The 20,699-nt window shown below is 52.1% G+C and overlaps 1 protein-coding gene across 7 annotated transcripts in view; it reads left to right on the top strand.

The window, feature by feature from the left end:
* Positions 1 to 18,131, top strand: part of RGS9 (regulator of G protein signaling 9) — a 56,591-nt gene extending 38,460 nt beyond the window's left edge. For all 7 annotated transcript variants that reach the window (XM_079796856.1, XM_079796858.1, XM_079796859.1 and 4 more), the window contains 9 exons: positions 510 to 571; positions 1,351 to 1,464; positions 3,592 to 3,707; positions 6,237 to 6,324; positions 7,211 to 7,349; positions 9,689 to 9,774; positions 13,273 to 13,390; positions 16,615 to 17,090; positions 17,765 to 18,131. In XM_079796856.1, the coding sequence (XP_079652982.1) occupies positions 510 to 571; positions 1,351 to 1,464; positions 3,592 to 3,707; positions 6,237 to 6,324; positions 7,211 to 7,349; positions 9,689 to 9,774; positions 13,273 to 13,390; positions 16,615 to 17,090; positions 17,765 to 17,900 (1,335 nt within the window). In that variant the 3' untranslated portion in view covers positions 17,901 to 18,131. The remainder of the gene's footprint in view (positions 1 to 509; positions 572 to 1,350; positions 1,465 to 3,591; positions 3,708 to 6,236; positions 6,325 to 7,210; positions 7,350 to 9,688; positions 9,775 to 13,272; positions 13,391 to 16,614; positions 17,091 to 17,764) is intronic.
* Positions 18,132 to 20,699: the final 2,568 nt, after the last annotated feature.

Consider the following 20,699-nt stretch of genomic DNA (forward strand, 5'->3'; position numbering starts at 1 on the left):
AGGAGGCACCTATCAAATGCTGTAGGGTCTGCATCCCCACCCTGGCCCTGGTCCTACAATTACAGGGCTGTTCAGAATTTGCCCAGGGTGGCACATTGCCTATTTTGACATATTTTGTATCCAGGGCCGAAGACAGAGCCCTGGTAATCATTGGCCATTGAGGTTAGATCTGCTTGGTTAACCATCTGTCCTCATAGCTTGGTTTAATGTTTCTTAGAATTCTCTCTTCCCCCTCCTTCCCTCCCCGCCCTCCCCCCTCCCCCCAGTTGGTGCCTTTTCCAAGAGCAACACATGATGGATGAAGAAGGCCCCTCATTTGAAGTTTGGGGTCACCCATCTACTGTGGGCCTGAACCCTGTTGGTACTGAGGTGTCTGGCTTGAGGGGATGGAATGGGATGCCGTGATGGGTATATGGTGTCTAGTTCTGGAGGTCATCTGTGAATATCAGTGTTAGAGACACCCAAGGGTGGGGCAGTTGGACATCTTCTAACGACCGTGTCTCTTCCAGATCATGTATTACCAACAGGCCTTAATGAGGTCCACGGTGAAGTCTTCGGTGTCCCTTGGAGGGTATGTTCCTAATTTGTTGGTCTTGCTGAGGTTTGAACAGCAGATAGGCAAGAAGAGAACTTTTGCTTTAAGGCAAACTTGAGAGGTCATAGACTGACTGAAGATCCTAATGAACTCTGCGGGACAAGAGGGGTCTCTTGGGGGTTAAGTCACTGGTGGTCCACTCGGTGCAAGTCTCCAGGTCTCGTCTTGGGTTCGGCAAAATCCGGGGTGGGTGAGGTTCTGTACAAGTCTGTCACCTCTTTTGTGGGTGGGAAGGTGGGGAGAGTTCATGGACTGAACTCTACGGGGATCCATCATAGCCTGTGTTCCTAGCATCACCTTCCAAACTCACCGGGGAAAGGTGGGTTGTGTTCACTGAGTCAGTGTACTATTAAGTGTCCATTATTAATCTCTGACCTAAAATCCAATCAGGACACATTGGAAATTTAGGTTTGGTTTGTTGAATGTTCAGGCTACCCTGACCCAGTCCCCCGCAGGACATTATCTGAGACACACAAAGGGTTTCATGTCAAGATACAATGTCACAAGCCTGCATTTTTTATTAAATTAAAAAGGGACTGGGTTGGGAGACAGCACTTCATTTCACAAGTAGAATGGGGATAGATTTTCGTCAAATGCCTGCTAATCTGAGTGCTGTTAGAGCATTTTCCCGAGAAGGCAGTAATAAGTAGGCAACTAAATCGATAAGAAAAGGACAGGCTGGTCATTCAACCTGAGCATGGACTTAGACTCTTGGGTGTTGAACGCCTAGGAAATTTTTTCCATTTGCTTTGCAGGATCGTCAAATACAGCGAGCAGTTTTCGTCCAATGATGCCATCATGTCAGGCTGCCTCCCCAGCAATCCGTGGATAACAGATGACACCCAGTTCTGGGATTTAAATGCCAAATTGTATGTATTCGATATATTGGTTTTCTAAACATAGCTTTTCGACTTATTCACACGCCATACAATTCACTCACCCATTTGAAGGGTACAATTCAATCTTTTCTTTTACGATCTTCACGGTGTTGTACAACCATCACCACAAACAGTTTTAAACCACTTTCATCACCCAAGTGAGACGCTCCACTCTCATACCCTTTGGCTGTTACCTCTCCCTACCCCCAACCCATATTCCTCCAGCTGCTGGCAGTCACTAAACAACTTCCTGTCATGGGGGTTTGCTGATTCTGGACACTTCGCATCAACGGGGTCCTATTCTATGTGGTCTTTTGGGATTAGCTTTTCCACTTAGCATCCTGCACGTATTAGTGCTCAGGCCCTTTCTGTGGCTGAGTAATAGTCATGGTAGGGCTAGACCACATTGTGGTTTTCCATTCATCCGTTGATGGACATTTGGGTTGTCGCTGCCTTTTTGCTGTTACGAAGAATGCTGTTGTGATCGTCCGTGTTCAGATTTTTGTGTGAACATACGTTTTCGGGTCTCGTGGGTGTATACCTAGGAGTGGAACCGCTGGGTCACATGGTAACTCTGTGATGAGCAACATACTGTTTTTGAAAAGAAGACAATTATCTTTATGGCTTTGCGTCTTGGGTGTCTAATTAGAGTCAGACTAAGTTCTTGGAGGGCAGGGCCCTAACGCTGCCCTGGTGATTATACTGCCCACTCCTTAGCTCTGCCTGTGCATTTCATTATTAAAATTTATTTATTATTTATTATTTAAAAATATATATTTTTATTGATTTCAGAGAGGAAGGGAGAGGGGGAGAGATAGAAACATTGGTGAGAGCGAATCATTGATTGGCTGCCTCCTACACACCCCCTACTGGGGATCAAGCCCACACCTGGACATGTGCCTTACTGGGAATCAAACAGTGACCTCCTGGTTCATAGGTGGATGCTCAACCACTGAGCCACACCAGCCAGGCTGGCTGTGCATTTTGAATGGTTGTTGCTGCTAACTGTGCCTGCATAATCCGGTTGTTTGGAAGAGGGGCAAAGGCAGTAATGCAGAGGGAGAGTGTAAGCCAGCAAAGGGAGAAGACAAGGGCGTAACTGTCAAGTCAGAGGGGAAGGCAGAGGTGGAGGAGTGGGGAGGAGGGGCTGGTAGGAGTGTAAGACCAAGCTTACATCAATGCCAAGGCCATCACAGCTGTATGGGGAGGACACAGGTAGCCCGGATGCAGCCAGGTAAGCAGGCACGGCTGGAGAGCCTTTCACCTGGCCCAGGTAGCCTGCCCTGGGCAGCTGATGGTTAAGGAGGGCACTCATGTGAGTTTGGGGTGTCAGTTGCAGAGCAGAAGACTCTAGAATCACCTTCTGGAGGAGGGGGGTCTTCCCTCCCCCACTGGGAGCTCTGGTCATTAGGATGGTTTTCTGGAGTCTGTGCCTGTCTCCCAGTTATCAGACAGGAGAGGCGGCCTGCATCTCCTTGTGGACAAGGATGGGTGGCATTCGGCTCTCAGGGAGGAGAGGGCAAGGTCACCCGGCCAGGAAAAGCGCTGTCCCGAGAGGGTAGGGAAGGAGACCTTTCAAAACACCAAGCGGAGTGGGACTTGCATCTTCGAGGAAGCCCCGGGAGAGGTGCAGAGATGGCGCCTGGGGGCGTGTGGCCTGAAGGCAGGAGGAGCATGGTAAAGGGCCAGCTGTGCGGTGGGTGACCGCCATCCAGGGGGTGGCTGTGGCCATGGCACCCATTGCAGGGCTGTTCTGGAATTCCCCCTGGCCTGGCGGGCAGCCTGGCCCTCTGCTGGTCGGCCTCCACAGGCCCCGGAGCAGGCCTTCCTGTTCCTTTGCCCCAAAGGCTGAGCGCACGGGCTCCCCGCTGGGCCGGTCCTTCTCACGGTGGGGTGGCCAGCTCCTGCTGGGAGGCCCAGGGGCCCTGTCTGAGGATGTGTTTTCCTAACGAGTGATTGCACATTTGTGCAGAAATGAGGGTGGGGGGGACTGGGGGGAGCTCGGGGCCGTGGGACTGATGGAGGGAGCTAAAGGCTTCACCCCAGCCCAGGCCGCCGCCTGGCACAGTCCCCCTCCCACGGAGTGTCCGGTGCATTTATACAGTGTCCTCCCTGCAGGGTGGAAATCCCAACCAAGATGCGCGTGGAACGGTGGGCCATCAACTTCAGTGAATTGATTCGAGACCCCAAGGGGCGCCAGAGCTTCCAGTACTTTCTCAAGAAAGAATTCAGTGGTGGGTCTTTGATTTAAAAAAAAAAAAAAAGATTTAACATTTAGAAGCACTCCTGTCGTGTCTAGCACAGGGTTCCCCAGGGGCCTCACGGTTGGGGGGGAATTTCATTCGCTCACATGAATATTATTCACATTTTCAAGCTCCCCCACCTCCCTGCTGGCTGCCCCATTCCTTACCCTGATCCTGGGCTCACCAGCTCCTGTGGCGCCGGGCGCTCCGTGCAGCTCCCCGGGCAAAGCGGACGAGGAGGGAGGTGGAAAGCAAGCTTTCTCTTGTTGTTCCAGCCTGATGTCCTGCAGCTCAGCTTCTCCACCCTGGCTGCCCATGCCAGTCACCTGGGGATAGTTTAGACTCCTCGCCTGGGTCCCATCCCAGAGGTTCCTTTTTAATTGATTTGGGGTGGAATTTCCCAAGGTTTGAAAACTCCCCAGGTGATTCTAATATGTGGCCATAATGGATAGCCGCTCTCCAGCGCCGCTTCCATCCGGGGCTTAGGAGGGTGCGGATTTTAATGGCACGGGTGGGGCCACCTTCTAGATCGATCCCATCTCTGGTGTCTCACATGGTAGACACTTGCAACTTCTTACCTATACAGCACTGAGAAACCCCTGGGGAGTCATAGGTCAGGGCAGGACCAATTTCACTAGGCTGAGCATTCCACTGGCTTCCACGCTTATACTGAAATATTTACTTTTATAAAAAATATATTTTATTGATTTTTTTAGAGGGTGGGGGGGGGGGAGAGAGAGAGAGAGAGAGAGAGAGAGAGAGAGAGAGAGAGAGAGAGAGAGAGAAAGAGAGAGAAACATTGATCCAATGCCTCCTGCATGCCCTCTACTGGGGGTGGAGCCGGAAACCCGGGGATGTGCCTGTGGATGTGCCCTGACCAGGAATCGAACCAGCAACCTTTCTCATGGGAGGACGCCAACCAACTGAGCCACGCCGCCAGGGCTGAAATATTTACTTTTAGGGGGTTCATTTACTTCCTTACAAAGCCCCCAGCTCTGGGGAACACCACATTATAGCCTCATCTTTCAGCTGCTTATTCCCCAAGGCCCACCTGTCTGTGGGGTTGTTCCTGAAAGTACCCTCGAGGGACATGCCATTAGCCGGTTGGATGCAACACATTACACTATAATATGGATTCTTGAAAATCCTTCTCTCAGATCCAGCCTAATTGCCACGCTATAAGAAAACCCACTGTCGATGCATCGATGGGGAAGGGGAGTGCTTTTAGCACCAGACAGAAGCATCTGGCCAATGAGTGGAAAGGGTGCCATCTAGTGGCAAAGTCACAAACCACACCCCGAGTCTCTCCCACCCACGCATTACTTAGTAACAAAATCTGTGGAAAGGATTTCCCTGCATTATCAAAATAGCGCTATTGGTGATCTCCTCATGACATTCTGGAGGCTTCAGGAATGAACAGGGCAGGTGAATCATCAGTTTTCTCATTTAATTAAAAAATCATTAAGCCCTAATTGGTTTGGCTCAGTGGATAGAGTGTCGGCCTGCTGACTGAAGGGTCCCAGGTTTTTTTTGTTTTTTTGGTCCCAGGTTTGATTCCGGTCAAGGGCATGTACATTGGTTGTGGACACATCCCCAGTAGGGGGCGTGCAGGAGGCAGCTGATCGATGTTTCTCTCTCATCGATGTTTGTAACTCTCTATCCCTCTCCCTTCCTCTCTGTAAAATACATTAAAAATAATAATCTTTATAAAAAAATCATGAAATTGAGATATAATTTCACATACCACAAATTCACATACCATATAATTCACATGCCCTGACCCACATACCCTTTTAAAGGGTACAATTAAGTGGTTTTAGTTTATTCACAAAGTTGTGCATCCATTACCACTATATAATTCTAGAACACTCTCACCACCTCAAAGAGAAACCCCATTAGAAATTTCCTGTTCTTCTCCCTTCCTCCATCCACACGTCCTCCCTGCCCCCAGCCCTAGGCAACCACTAATCTGCTTTCCATCGTCGCAGATTTGCCTCCTTTGGACGTTTCATGTACACGGAATCATAAAGCAGGTGTCCTTTTGTCTTCTTTCACTTAGCACAGTGTTTTCAAGGTTCATCCATGTGGTAGCACATTTCCATGCCTCATTCCTTTTCACGACTGAATAATATTCCATTGTGTGGACACACCACATTTTTGTAGACGGGGCCCTATCGCGGAGCAATGCATGTGTGGCCTTGTTCACACATTTGCTACCCTTAACTTCCAGGACAGAGAACACGGCAGCCTCTGGGGGCTGACGTGAGCTGAGCTTGTGTCCTTGGGGGCAGAGCAGTGATCACAGGAGACACGCACAGCTGGACATGGCGACGCCCCTCCAGCTCCTGCCAAAGACACGTGTGCAGCAGACACAGGCTAACGGGTCGGCGTGGCTGCTCGTTGTTTTGTCCAGCCCACAGGCACCGCACAGCCGGGGAACCGAATCTATCCTGGCTGACCCGTTTCTCCTCTTTTCTTCCCCCTGCTGGTTTCCTGTCTGGCTTTTGTCTCCCTGTGCAGGAGAGAATCTGGGCTTCTGGGAAGCCTGCGAGGATCTGAAGTACGGAGATCAGTCCAAGGTCAAGGAGAAAGCGGAGGAGATTTACAAGTGAGGATTAGCCACCTTGTTGGAGAGGCCTCCCCCCCCGCCCCCCCCCCCCCCCCCCCCCCGTCATCGCACACCCCTGGTATCAGCCAGCTCAACCCTGCACCTGCCATGCTATAAATAGCTCACTGCCACTGCGGAAGGATCCCCCTGATCCTGGGGGAAGGTGCTTACTTAGGAGTTAAAGAAGCAAGCTGCCCTGAATGACAGCGCTCTGTCTAAACCCCCTTAGGTCTCCTGAGAGGTGTGCTCGTGCCTGCGTGCATAAGAGAGAGAGAGAGAGAAGAGAGAGAGAAGAGAGAGAATAGGTGAGGTAGGGAAACCTATTCCTCAGGCCATCTTAGGGAAGTGAGGCCCATGCGGGGAAGGGAGTGTCCAGGACTGTGAGCCCAGCTTGGGATACAGCTGTGGGCACAACGTTTATGTTGCAGTTACCGGCTCTACCCTCACTCGCTGAGTGTAGCAATAAGTCTGTCCCTCCGAGGGCCTGCCTCTCCTCCGAATTGGCAACCTGTTCACACGCTTCCTGTCTCCTAAAAAGGCACCCTTCCAACCCGGACACCTGAGTCACGTCGGTCCCTCCCGCTCAAGCAGCTGCGAACTTAAAAAAAAATTATATATATATATATTTAATTATATTAAAAAATCATATATTTTTATTGATTTCAGAGAGGAAGGGAGAGGGAGAGAGAGATAGAAACATCAATGATGAGAGAGAATCATTGATCGGCTGCCTCCTGCACGTGCCCTGATTGGAAATCGAACTGTGACTTTCCTGGTTGATAGGTCGTCGCTCAACTACGGAGCCACACCAGCCAGGCAGCTGTGACCTTTTTATTAACCGACTTGGTTTAGCTCCTTTTTGCTAACATTTCCCTCCCTGCCCCAGGCTATTCCTGGCCCCAGGGGCGAGGCGGTGGATCAACATCGATGGCAAAACCATGGACATCACAGTCAAGGGGCTGAGGCACCCCCACCGCTACGTGCTGGATGCTGCGCAAACCCACATTTACATGCTCATGAAGAAGGTTGGTCTTTGCTGATGATGCTGGGGGTGGGGTGGGGGTGGGGCAGGTGCCTGGAGAGTTCTTTCAATATGGGGAAAGGGACACAGCATGTGGGTACAGTTTTGCGGGTGTTGTCTCCCTAAAAGCTGTCTCTTCCATCCGTGCCCTGGGCTGGAACCCCCTTGTGCCCCCAAGCTGGCTGGCTGGGAGGACCCCCGTAGATGCCGGGTGGTTCCACTGGGCCTCTCGCTCTGCAGCAATGCCTTTGTCATGATAGTGTTGCTCTGAGAGCTACTATTGACTGAGGGTTTACAAGACGCAGTCCGCTCAGCAAAGCATGGGACTTTGTATCAAAGACAGCCCACGAGGTGGGGATGGCTTCTCTGGAGTCTAGCAGTTTGCTCGGGGGGGGGGTGTCCCCCCAGAGGTGGAGCCCAGATTCAAGCTGCGCCCCTCGGAGCCGAAGGCTGAGCCCACCCTCCCTCCCTCCCGTGGATGGCGGGAGTCCTGGTGGCCCTGCCCAGAGCACATATCCCACAGGGAGAGTTTTGTGTGTGTGATGGTGGCAAAACCCTGTGAGAAGTCAGACAGCCTCCTGGGTTATTAATAAAAAGTGAATGTGGGACTCTGCAGGACAGTGTTTAAAAAAGAAACGGGAACCTGAGAGAAAATCAATTCCTTAAACATTTCCACTTCCTTTCCTTTCGTTGATATGAAAGTTACATAGTATCTATTACTGTTTTATTTTTTTTTAAATTTAAAAGTTAGTATTTTTGTTCTTTTAAATGTTATTTTTCAATTATTGTTTATATTCAATATTATTTTGTATTAGTTTCAGGTGTAATGGTTAGATAATAATGTACTTTACGCAGTGTTCCCCTGATATTTCCAGTGCCCACCTGGCACCATACATAGTTATTGCAGTGTTATTTCCATCACTTTCTTAAGAGATTAGAATTTGGGGCTCAGGCGTAGCCTTCGGGGAGTTGTCTAGTATGGCTGCTACCTGATGCCACCCCCCACGAGACTTCCTTCAGTTGCTTCCATTTCTCACTCGGCAATTATTCCTTCAATTATTCCTTCGATGGCGAAGTATCTCTAGAAACTTCGTTACATGATGTAGGTTTGTGCGAATGTCATTTTCTATTAGTTTCCCTTATTATATTTCTTTTACGTTGCCTTTTGTGTTTATTGCATTAGAAAGAATGGTTTTACTTTGCTTTGAAAATATGTCACAATTTAAATATCTTACCAAGCCAGATGAGCCATTTTTTACCATTCATTTTTCATTAGCGGGTTTTTTTCTGTGCCTTCCTTATAAGAAGACTTACAGCAGGATTTCTTTAATAATGGTCTTCCTTAGTGTATTTTAAAATACACTTTGATTCTTAAAAAAATACATTTTGATTCTTAAAAAAAACAAACCAAAAAAACTTTTAGGGAGACAGCCAGGGAGGCCAGCACTAGCCAGAACAAAACAGAGTCGTGGGTAACTTCATAATGACATATACTGGGGTGGGCAAGTGTAGACTTACAGCTGTGAGTACTCAAAACACAGTTAATAAAGCTATTGCAATAATCATAACCTGCATGCTGTTCTCCATATGAACAACTGTGAGCCACCCCTCAGTCCTTGGAATGGCGCTCCTTCAATAAATAGCAAGAATCCTCAACCCCTGGTGGCCGCTGTGGGCTTTGCCCCATATTTGCTGTGCCTAGACTGGCTTGGAGTGTGCTTGGAAGTAGCAAGCATTCATGGAGCGATGGCTCTGAACCTGTCCAGGGTCCTAGGAACTGTCCACACGGGAGGCGTCTGAGCCCGGGTCTTTGATTTTCTCTTGCCCTCATACCACACTCAGGGCAGAAAAGGGGAGGTTAGCGGGCTTCGACGTGGCTCCCCGCGCATGCTGCTCATCTTCATTGGAAGAAGGTATTGGGGGGCGCAGGTTGGCTGCAGGTGTCCTCTTGTCTCAAGCTTGCTTCGCTGAAGAACCGGGAGGTGGGTTTTGGGTGGGGGCTACGACTTCGATGACTGAACCTCAAGGGCAGTCGAATCAGCTGGAGGCTTGTGAAGACTCAGGTCATCCCACCCCTAGAGTTTCTGGTTCAGGAGGTCTGGGATGGGCCTGGGAGTGTGCATGTCTAGCACGTTGCCAGGTGAACCCAGGGCTGCTGGTCGGGACCACCCTTGAGATCCGTTGCTTTGGACACACACTGACATAAATGCCTTTCATGCAAGGAGACACATTCTCTTAACCTCGCCATCTAATTGCCGAGGGAGGGCTTGAAAACGGCAAGCGTGTTCATTTGATTTGACACGTTCCCTCTCATAATTACTGTTTTTCTCTCGTTCCCACTAGGATTCCTATGCTCGCTATTTGAAATCTCCCATCTATAAGGAAATGCTGGCCAAGGCGATTGAACCTCAGGAAACCACCAAGAGAAGGCAAGTGGAAGGCCTATGCCTGCCAGTTGCCTGCTGTTTTTGTTTACAGAGAATCAGGGGTCTCTTCCAGCCCAGTGGCCATGGTTGCGAGATGTGTGTTTGGTGGAAATACTCGGGACTGGGAAGTATTTCTCAAGGTATGATGGCCTCATTGGCCTCAGCATGCCCTGAAATCATCCTAGCAAGATTTCCTTCATCATTACTGCCAATGAGCTGTTTTCCTCTTGTGCTGGTTTGCAAGAGTCTTATTAGACTTATAGTTACACTTATCACAAGTAGAAGCAACTCATTGGTGTTTTTTAAATTAAAACATTTTTATTTATTTTTTGTAACGCATTGGTTTTGTTTTTAAATCTCTATATATAAAACCCTAAGCAACCAGTCGACCGTTAGACCTGTTGACCGTTTGACCGGTTGCTATGATGTGCACTCACCACCAGGGGGCAGATGCTCAATGCAGAAGCTGCTCCCTAGTGGTCAGTGCACTCCCACAGCGGGAGCGCTGCTCAGTGGACCAACGGGCGCCAGAAGCCTGGCTCACAGCTGGTGAGCACAGCTGCGGTGGCAGGTGCAATGGGGCTGGGATGAGCCCGAGTGGCTCGGCGCCTGGCCTGGGTAGGGCTCCTCCCCGGCTGCCTGCTGCTTCACGCACTACTACATCTCTCGGGGGATGTCAGACTGCCGGTGCGGGGATTGGGCCGAAACCAGCAGCCCGACATCCCCCAAGGGGTCCCAGATTGTGAGAGGGAGCAGGCCAGGCTGAGGGACCCCATCGGTGCATGAATCCGTGCACTGGGCCTCTAGTATATATACTATATATAATTGATTTCAGTGAGGAAGGGAGAGGGAGAGAGAGAGAGAAACATCAATGATGAGAGAGAATCATCTGCAGGCTGATGCTATATCCACTGAGCCAAACCAGCAAGGGCCAGTTTTTTAATTGCTATACTTCTACACCTCCCTAATGTATGGGGATTAATTTAGCCACATCTTTGTATCCTTGTAATGTCCTGAGACCTTATAGGGAATAGCAGAATGTACCACAAGAGAAATGGTAGATGGTTAGGGGAAACGAACAGTGACATTCCAAGTATTCTTTGGGACCCTTTCAGTGTCTGCTAGTCAGCGCCTTCCCCTGCCCCTTCCTCACTGGGGATGTAGGTCATCTCATCTGGCAGAGCCCTGGCATGAAGCATGAAATCGTGTTCTGAGGGGGCAGTTTGAGCTCTCCTTTTGGCAAAAAGAAACCTCTATGGTAGCAATTTTTGACCTTTGTCATCTCATGGCACACATAAACTAATTACTAAAATTCCGCAGCACACCAAAAAATACATTTTTTGCCAATTTGACAAAAAAGTTATAATTTTGATTGATTTACAAAAAAAAATAAATAGTAGTAATCACCTACCCTTTTTGCTCCAAAATTACTTTAAAAAAAACCAGGTGTCTCTACTTGTACATACGGATTTGTGGTACCAAGAATTAACCAGTCAGATGCAACTTGATTATGCGATGTGACCAATAAGATGCAACTCTGTGCCTGGCCAGTGTGGCTCAGTGGTTGAGCATAGACCTATGAACCAGGAGGTCACGGTTCGATTCCTGGTAAGGGCACATGCCCGGGTTTGGGGCGTGCAGGAGGCAGCCAATCAATGACTTTCTCTCATCATTGAGGCTTCTCTCTCTCCCTCTCCATTCCTCTCTGAAATCAATACACACACACACACACACACACACACACACACACATATGTATATATATATAAAAAATATAACTCTGTTATATGACCTATATATTTATGGTTCAAGACAGGGCATTCACACCGGACAGCTATTGCTGTGTTGGCTGTTGTCATTTTTTTATTTGACACTCTTAGGGAGAAGAGGTCAGCACCCCTGATTAGATAGGCAGGTATTGCATGTTTCAAACATTCTTGCAGCACACCGGTTGAAAATCTCTGATCGATGGGGATTGAAGATTCAAAATAGTAACCAAGGACGCGGGACTTTGGCGGAGGTGTTCCTAGCGCCAATGCGTGACCTGTCCCCGCGGCGTTAGTCAATGTCCCCGCTTGCCAGCTCAGCCCACGCTGGGCTCCTATCCAGCATCTCCAGTCAATTCAAAAGAACGGTGGTTGGACCGGAGCCTTTATCAAAGGAGCTTAAAAAAAAACCCAACTCGGTTTCATTCTCGAGGATAATGGCGCTGTTATGAAAAGGAGAGAAAGGAGGTCTCTGTGGTGCCATTCTTCTCGGTTACCCGGGGAAGGAAGGGAGTTCAGGGTCCCTGGGGATTTGAAAGCGTCTCCTTTAAGCCACAAGAAAGGGCCATAATCGCTCCACAAGTCCTGCCAGGAAGTAGTGGGGAAGGAAGGGGAGTCTCGCCCTGCTCTCTCCAGAAGCTCTGTGAGCCGGGCAGAGGGAGGAATCAGCGAGGATCTTCTCCTGGGCACCGGGTGCCGGGAGGGCTGTGTTGGCATCAGGCCGCAGGTGCGGCGCGAGGCGCTGGTGTTGGAGCCGGGCGATGCTGCTGCTGCTGCTGTGGGCGGGAATACGCGTGGGAATGCTTTTGTGACATTGAAGCTCCGCCTGTCACTGTGTGGGGTTATGGCGAGTGTGAGTTCGTTCCATGATGTGCAGGTATAAGGCTATGTATAAAACTTCATTTTTCTAGAACAAGTTACATCGAGCTCTCTGCCTTCGCTTGGCAGGGCTGGGGGGAGATCCAGTATTAGGCACGCCTTGCTGTGGGGGAGCCCTCCTCCTCTCCAGGGTAGATAGAGTTCTACAGGCTCCTGTAGTCCAGAAATTTGGGGACGTCCTGGGTTTTAAATCTCCCTTTGCTGCTAAATGCTTGTCTCCAAGCCTGTGGGTGGCTTAGCTGCTCCCTCTCCCCCGTACGGGTCAGACCCCTGGAGCGCTGTCCTGGCTTCTTCCAAGGCCACGTCAAGAGAGCTTGGTCCCAGGAATCCACGTTTAACCTCCGTGGAAGGTTCTGACTCCCTGGGTGCATGTGCATGAGGCCAACAGCTCCCCAACCCTCTTCAGGCCCCTTTCCCCTTTCTCGGCCCACTGACCTCTTAACCAGCCCAGCTCTTCTCCTTCCCCGAACCTTGGCTTTGCTCCAACTCTCCCTTGAGGCAGGAACCCAAACCCTCCTCCCTCCCTCCTTCAGGAAGAGCCTGCAGGAAGTTAGGATGACAGGTTGACTTCGAAAGATTGTAGGTGTGTCTAATCATCGCCATCCAAGCAGGCTCCCTGGTGCCTCGCCTAAAATCGGATGGCAGTTGGGACTCACTCTGGTCCCATGCTCCAAGGGAAGAGAAAAGGGCTGAGGTTGGACACACCTCTGAGAGCCCCACCTGAAGTTCACCAGGAGCACGAGGGAACAAGTCCAGCTCTGGCCTCCCAGCCCCACCTCCAGACCGGGTGTTGAGAGGCCATGGTTGGGCAAGCCTTGTGGCGTTCTGCTAACCACCAGCGCTGTCCCTCCTTCCAGCTCCAGCCTCCCATTTATGCGGCGTCACCTGCGCTCCAGCCCGAGCCCCGTCATCCTGAGGCAGCTGGAGGAGGAAGCCAAAGCTCGGGAAGCAGCCAACACGGTGGACATCACCCAGGTCATGAGCAAGCTGGACCGTAGGAGCCAACTCAAAAGAGAGCTGCCTCCTAAATGAATCTGCCATTTGCTGGGGGTGGTGGGGGCAGGCACTTGGGAGAGGCAAGCAAAGGCAGGGTCAGAGTCTAGAAGAGTCCATCCCCGATGAGTGGGAAAATGAATCACTCCTCTGACCCCCTTCATGGTGGGCTTCCCAATACCGCGGCAACGTGAGCTTAGCTCTCTCACCCCAATGACCAAGGGGCAGTGGGCAGGGGGTCCCCTGACTCAGTTGCTGTGTGACCACCTATCTCACCATCAGGGTCCTGGTAGTGAGAATCAGAGAGAAAACAGGCGGATTTGTGTTCCATCATTTGCTTTGAAAAATTAAAGAGAAGACCTCTCTGCCCCCTACTCAGCCCAGGCATAGTTCTGTCAGGCACATTTGTTTCAATAGCTCAGTGAAGCGCCTCATCCCGTCTCATCTCTCCAACTTAGACGTTGCTTCCAAAGCAGTTGGAGATCCTTTCCAAGAGACTAGTTGCAGGTTTTCCCTATAGATAGATGCACGTCACTGCACGCCTCTGTTACACCTGCCTGGAAAGGCCCTGCTAAGACGTGTCTCTTGAGCTTGTTCTTAGTCACAATTACTGAGGGTGGGTGGGCCAGAGACAAGAAAATATCAGTGGAGCGCTTAGGACAATGCCTGGCATGTAATAAGTACTCAATAAAGGCTAGCTACTGATATTATCTGCACAACAATTATAATCATCCCCATCACCACCATCATCACCATCAATACTATCATCCCTACCATCACCAGCATCCTCACCATCACCAGCATCCTCATCCTCACCACCATCAGCAGCACTACCATTATGATCATCTTCACCATCACTATCATCACCCCATCATCATCATCACCATCCTCCTCACCATCCCTAGTAGCTTCATGGTCTTAGAATAAGCTTGTGCTTTCTTATACCTGCCAGTGTTGTCCAATACAGTGATTTGTTATTTTTTAATATGTAGGGCATTTCCCGAGGTATACCCAAACCATCTTACTTCTCTTCTCTCTCAAAGTCTTGCAGTGTAGCCCTCCCAGCTCTCTAGGGACCATTAGGACATGTTCAAGGGGAGGAGATTAGGGCGTTGGTTCCTGTCCTCTGCCTGCAGCTCCTTCAAGAGGACTGGCTAGCAATAGTATAGCGACTGGTCAGTCCTTTGGTCCTGAGTTCCATGGCTGAAGTAAAGGTCCAAATGAGAAGGACTGTGCTGGGCTGAGGATGAGAGGAGGTGCTCACCCATGTGGATTTTCCTTCATGGGGCCAACTTTGCTCATTGGCTTTTGGGGACGGCGAGGAAAGGGCGAGTGAGAAGGGACTAGAGGGGGTGACGGCGCACACTGCGTGCTCAGCCTGAACGCAGCCCTCTCCTCACCTGCCTGCTCCCAGGAAGTAGGAGTTCAGGTGGCACAGGTCTCATTGGAATTCTCAGTTTCTAGACGGAAAACGAATCGCTCCTCTTGCGCCAGCTGCTTTGCCTTTCATTTCGATCCTGTGATTGTGTCCTCATGTCAACACACCTGCCCATTTCATGCTCCCCCCCCCACTTCTCCTGGTTCCCTTGCACAATAAAACAGCAGCACAAACCAAGCCAAGCTCACCGTCACTGCGTCTCTGTCGTGTCTCATTTCTTCACCATGTGCCTTGCATGCCACTGCTTTGCTGCTTCACACCAATGGTGGGTGTGGGGGCATGGGCTGGAAGGGCTGGGTCTCCAAGTGTAAGCCCCAGGCCTCTGGGGGAGGAGCGGCCAAGGTCATCGTGACGGCGGTAGGGGGGGGGTAGAAGTTTGGAGGGGGTAGGATAGACATCCTGCTTAGAGTGTCCAGGGCCAATTGGGCTCATGGCTATTGGCCCAGAAGGAAGGACCTTCTCAGGCCAGGTGAGTGAAGCAGGACAGTGGCCACCTTCCTTACCTGTCCTCCATCCTGGAAAAGAGGAGGAGCTGGGGAAGGAGTGAGGTGGGGGAGAGGGCACAGAATTGGGGGTGGGTGGGAGTATCGGGAGGGGCTCCTCCTGTCATAAGCTGTGTGATCTTGGTCAAGTTGCATCATCTCCATGAGCTTCAGTGTTTTTATCTGTAAAGTGGGGATTATAACAGGAGTTTATCACTAATTCAGAGGAAGTAGGAGTCAAGTGAATGGACGGGGGTGAGGGGTGGGGAGGGGGGTGTCCTCAGTCAGTCAGCTGAGGGCGGAGGAGCACTTTGGTGTCTTTATTTCTCCTAACAAAGCTTACTTCGTGGGTTTTGTGTTTTAGTTCACTCTCAGGACCCCGTGTCCTATCCAAACCCCACAGGCAATGGGATGGCAATCCGCATCCGAGCATCCTCAAGTCCTTGCAGGCGGGGACACAGCCAACCCTGGCCCATGACCCTGGGAAGGGAAGAGAGGTGACAGAGAGGAGCTCCCTGAACTTTCTGATTTTAATTTTCCAGCTCAGGCAGGCTCTCTCAGGCTCCTTCGGCTGAAGCATGCCTGACCCCGCCCTCCTGCCCTGGTGCTACCGGACATGGGGGCCTCGGTGGCCCAGGGAGGTTGAGCCACTTCTCCAATGAGTAACCTCCCGCCCGTATTGCCTGCCTCCTTCTCCCGGCTTGTCCAGGTCCCACACGCAGTCTTTCCTCCCAATCACCTGCTCTGCCCGCAGGAGGCACGGGGAGGTGCTGGGTCCAGGCCATCCATCCCCCAGGCGTGTCTGTGGACACAGGTAGGGGTTCAGCTCAGCGTGGGTGGTCTCAGGCCTGGAAGAGTCAGCCAGGCACCAGCTGGGGCTTCTCCTGCCAGCTCTGTCACTCTATTAAAATGTTCCCGATGCCTCCAGCCCTGAGGTTGGGAACCAAGAATAGAGAAGGGATGACGGCGTGTGGCAGGTACTAAGCATTCCTCACTGGGGGACTGGACCTGAGGGGGGATTGGACATTCACCTGGCCTCACCCCAGCATCCCAGGCCTGGAGGAGGACCCGTCTGTGCCTTGGGATGCAGGGCCCAAGTCTGGGGACCAGGGCTTGGGACAGGGCTTGGCAGAAGGCCTGTGTCTGCGCCATCGTCACAGGTGGCTTTGGGCGCCCTTTCCAGACCTGTGCTTTGGGCACGGGCAGGGGCCGAGTTATCAGAGGGCAGCCCCTGGGCCCATGACCAGCCACCCAACTCACTCTGAGCTCTCTCTCCTTCCCCGCAGCCTGGCCAGCCCGCTGCGCCCAGCCCCCACCTGGCCGTGTACACGGGGACTTGCGTGCCCCCCTCGCCTTCCAGCCCCTTCTCCTCCTCCTGCCGCTCCCCCAGGAAGCCCTTCCCCTCGCCAGGCCGCTTCATGCGGAGGCCCAGCAGCACCGTCTGCCCCTCGCCCATTACGCTGGCCTTGGAAGGCTCGGAGCAGAAGGGCGAGGCCGGTGGACCCGGTGCTGGCCAAGGACCCTCCAACGCAGACACCGGCGAGGCCTCCGCCGACTGCCTCTGGCCCCGGCCCCCGCCCAGGGCCCCTCTCAAGGCCCGCATGGCTCTGTCCTTCAGCAGTTTTCTGAGACGAGGCTGTTTGGCCTCCCCCGTCTTTGCCAGGCTCTCGCCCAAGTGCCCCCCTGTGTCCCATGGGAAGGTGCAGCCCCTAGGGGATGTGGGTCAGCAGCTGCCACGGCTGAAATCCAGGAGAGTGACAAAGTAAGAACCATGGGGGTGGTGCTGTGTGTGTGTATGCACGTGTGTGGGTATGTGAGCAGATGTCTGTCGGTACACATGTGCATAAGTGTGCATATTTCTGTGGGCATGCACATGTATGCATGTGCACACATGTCTGTGGGCATGCACATGCGTATATATTTCATGCTCCTCCCCCCACTTCTCCTGGTTCCCTTGCACAATAAAACAGCAGCACAAACCAAACCAAGCCAAGCTCACCGTCACTGCGTCTCTGTCGTGTCTCATTTCTTTGCCATGTGCCTTGCATGCCACTGCTTTGCTGCTTCACACCAATGGTGGGTGTGGCATGGGCTGGAAGGGCTGGGTCTCCAAGTGTAAGCCCCAGGCCTCTGGGGGAGGAGCGGCCAAGGTCATCGTGACGGCGGTGGGGGTGGTGGTGAGGGGAAGAGGTTTGGAGGGGGTAGGAAAGGCATCCTGCTTAGAGTGTCCAGGGCCAATTGGGCTCATGGCTATTGGCCCAGAAGGAAGGACCTTCTCAGGCCAGGTGAGTGAGCGTGTGCATGCGTGCATATATGTGCATATGTCTCTATGTGTGCGTGTGTACACATATGTCTCTGGGTGTGCATGTCTACTCATTCTTTCCATTGGGTGTTCCCCCTGCACTCCCCATACTTGCTTTCCTCTTGCGTCTGAAGCTTTTTTCAGATCAAAATGGATGTGCCTGTGGAGAGTGGAACCTACCTGATGGATTCGGAGGACACGGGGCCAGGGGCCTCGGGTGACCAGACCATCAAGAAGGAGGTCATCTGCCCCTGGGAGAGCCTGGCCTAGGGCACAGCTGGCTGAGTCGGGGCCTGGGACCAAGCAGGTGCTCCCGGCAGACTCTGCTGGATGAGGCAACAGGACGCTCTCGAACCGAAGTGCATTAAGATCATACTTGAGGGCCGAGAGACGAGATGACGTGGATTTGGGGGAAGCGTGCTTTGTCTGGGCTCCAGTGGCCAGTTCCCTCCCGCCCTCTGACCTTCCCTCCTCCGGCATGTGGATAAAATGGCTTTACTTGCTGCCTTAAAACCGATAAAAGGTTAACTTGTAAGAGTCTCTTGGATTGAAATGTGTGTGTGTCTGGTGTTCTTAGTTATGTTGAGCTACCAATTGGCTTGTGCGTGATGCTTTAGCAATGGAGCTCGCCAGGGAGATGCCCTAGGGTGTGGCACCACCCAGGAAGGGGGCCGGGGAAAGGCACCCTTCTAGAAGGCCAGGTGTGCTGCTCAGATCCAGCAAGAAGCAGATGCCAAGGTGGGGTGAGGTGGGCACGGGCTCTGCTGGGGAAACACCTGGGAAGAATGAAGAGTAGGAGCTGGAGAAGCGGTGCGGGCCTCCGGACCATGATGCTGGGCTGACCTCTGGGGAGGGAGGAGTGGGCAGGGAGGGTCTCTGATGGGAGCCCAGTTCCAAGAAAGTTTGGCCAGGCTGTTGGGGTGTCCCTCAGCCAAAGCCACGGTCAGAGGTGTCCTGCGTCTTGTCCTCTGCATTAGCGCCCTCACCAGGCAAGGCCATTGGCTGGGAGCACCTGTGGGAAGCCTGAGCAGGAGATGTGAGCGCACACTGTCCTGCCTGCTGTACCCATCCAGTGGGCGCCTCTGCAGGGCCGGGCCTCGGTGTGCCCCTTCCAACTCTTCTCCAGGCATTCATGCAACAGGTCTTTATTGAGCCCCTGCCATGTGGCAGGCACTGTGCTAGGCCCCGGGGCTGCAGCAGTGACTCCTTGCTGCATGGAATTCATCTAGAGCAGTGGCTCTCCACCAGGGGACAACGTTGGCCCCAGGGGACACTGAGCCGTGCCAGGAGACAGTCTTGGTTGTCAGGACTGGCTGGGGAAGCTACCTGCATCGAGTGGGTAGGGGCCAGGGATGCTGCTGAACACCCTACTGTGCGCAGGAAGGCCCCTATCCCTCCACAACAAAGGTTACCTGGTCCATGTCAGTTCCCCTGCTGACAATCCTGAAATAAACAATAGGCTACGCCCTGCGATGCTGAGCAGGTGCCTCGTGTCATTTGTTTCTGCCCAAAGCCCTGCAGCATCGCCCGAGGGGTCCTGCTGGGATCCGACTTGGATTGGACAGTGGGTTGAGATGAAGGGTTACAGGGTGAGTAAAACGTTTCCCCAAGGATGCATGGGAAGTCATCAGGAGAAAAATAAATTCAAGGGGTTTGCCCAACCACTCATTATGCCCTCCCCTTTCATCCTCCGCTTTATCGGAATTCAATTAGTAGATAAGGGCCCCACATTTGCTTTTCACCCCAGACAACTTACCTCACTTAGCCCATAAATACTGGGGCTGCTGAGTCACCCGTCTGCGCACTTCTAAGGATGAATGGCGGGTAGGTGCGTGGCCAAAGCCTGGGCTCGCCGGCCCTGCGGGAAACACAGCTTCCACACGGAAAGAGCTTTGAGGTTTAGATTCTACAGAATCCACTCCCGTGGGCTCACAAAAGGTCACCCACCTTGGGGTCAGGAGCCTTTTCTCCCAGAATGAGTGAAACCGGCCAGGTCCCTCTTGGAAGGTGAGGGGCCAGCGAACGTGATGGCTTTCTTTGCAAAGCTGCTCTGAAATGAGATCGAAGGAACGCAATCCATCCTCTTCGTCGACTGGCAACAGTGGCCGGAAAGAAGGAGAAGCTCAACCCACTCCTATGCTGCCAGGATCCTAAAGAGAAACCGAGCCCATGTGGATCTCAGTAGCGATGACCAGAGCCTGAAGGAGTCACTGGTTGGATCAGCTGAGGCCCAGGCTGAAGCGCAGTGACAAAGAGACCCCAGAGGGAAGGAAGTTCAAACACCAAGAGGTTTCTGCGTCTGTCACTTAATTGTCCAAAGGCCAGGAGCATCGGGGCGAATGGAGTCCCCCCGAGCATATTTTTCCATTGATTTTTTTTTTTTAAGAGGGAGAGTGGAAGAGAGAGGGAAAGACAGAGAGAAACATCGATGTATGAGAAACACATCGATTGGTTGCCTCCTGTATGAGCCCAGACCAGGGCCCAGGCTGGGGAGGAGCCTGCAACCAAGGTATGTGCCCTTGGCCGGAATCGAACCTGGGACCCTTAGGTCCCTAGGCCGATGCTCTATCCACTGAGCCAAACCGGCTAGGGTGGGACTGGTATTTTTTTATTTTATTTTTATTTTTTTAAAATATATTTTATTGATTTTTCACAGAGAGGAAGGGAGAGGGATAGATAGCTAGAAACATCGATGAGAGAGAGACATCGACCAGCTGCCTCCTGCACACCCCCCACCAGGGGATGTGCCCGCAACCAATGTACATGCCCTTGACCGGAATCGAACCTGGGACCTTCCAGTCCGCAGACCGACGCTCTATCCACTGAGCCAAACCGGTTTCGGCGGGACTGGTATTTTTTTAATCTCGTTTCTCCACACGTATATGGGCAGGCACCCAGGCCACACGTTACACCCTGGCAAGTGTGTGCATGGAGTATGTGTATGGGGTGTCTGAGAAAGCCCCTAGCCACTGGTCTGATGATTCTCCTTTGGGGAACCTGGAAAGGTCCCCGTGTCCAGGACACGCCCAGTCCAGTCACGTCAGAGTCTCTGGAGGTGGATAGAGGACC

Source organism: Cnephaeus nilssonii (genome assembly GCF_951640355.1).
Source record: "Cnephaeus nilssonii genome assembly, chromosome: 19".
NCBI lineage: Eukaryota > Metazoa > Chordata > Mammalia > Chiroptera > Vespertilionidae > Cnephaeus > Cnephaeus nilssonii.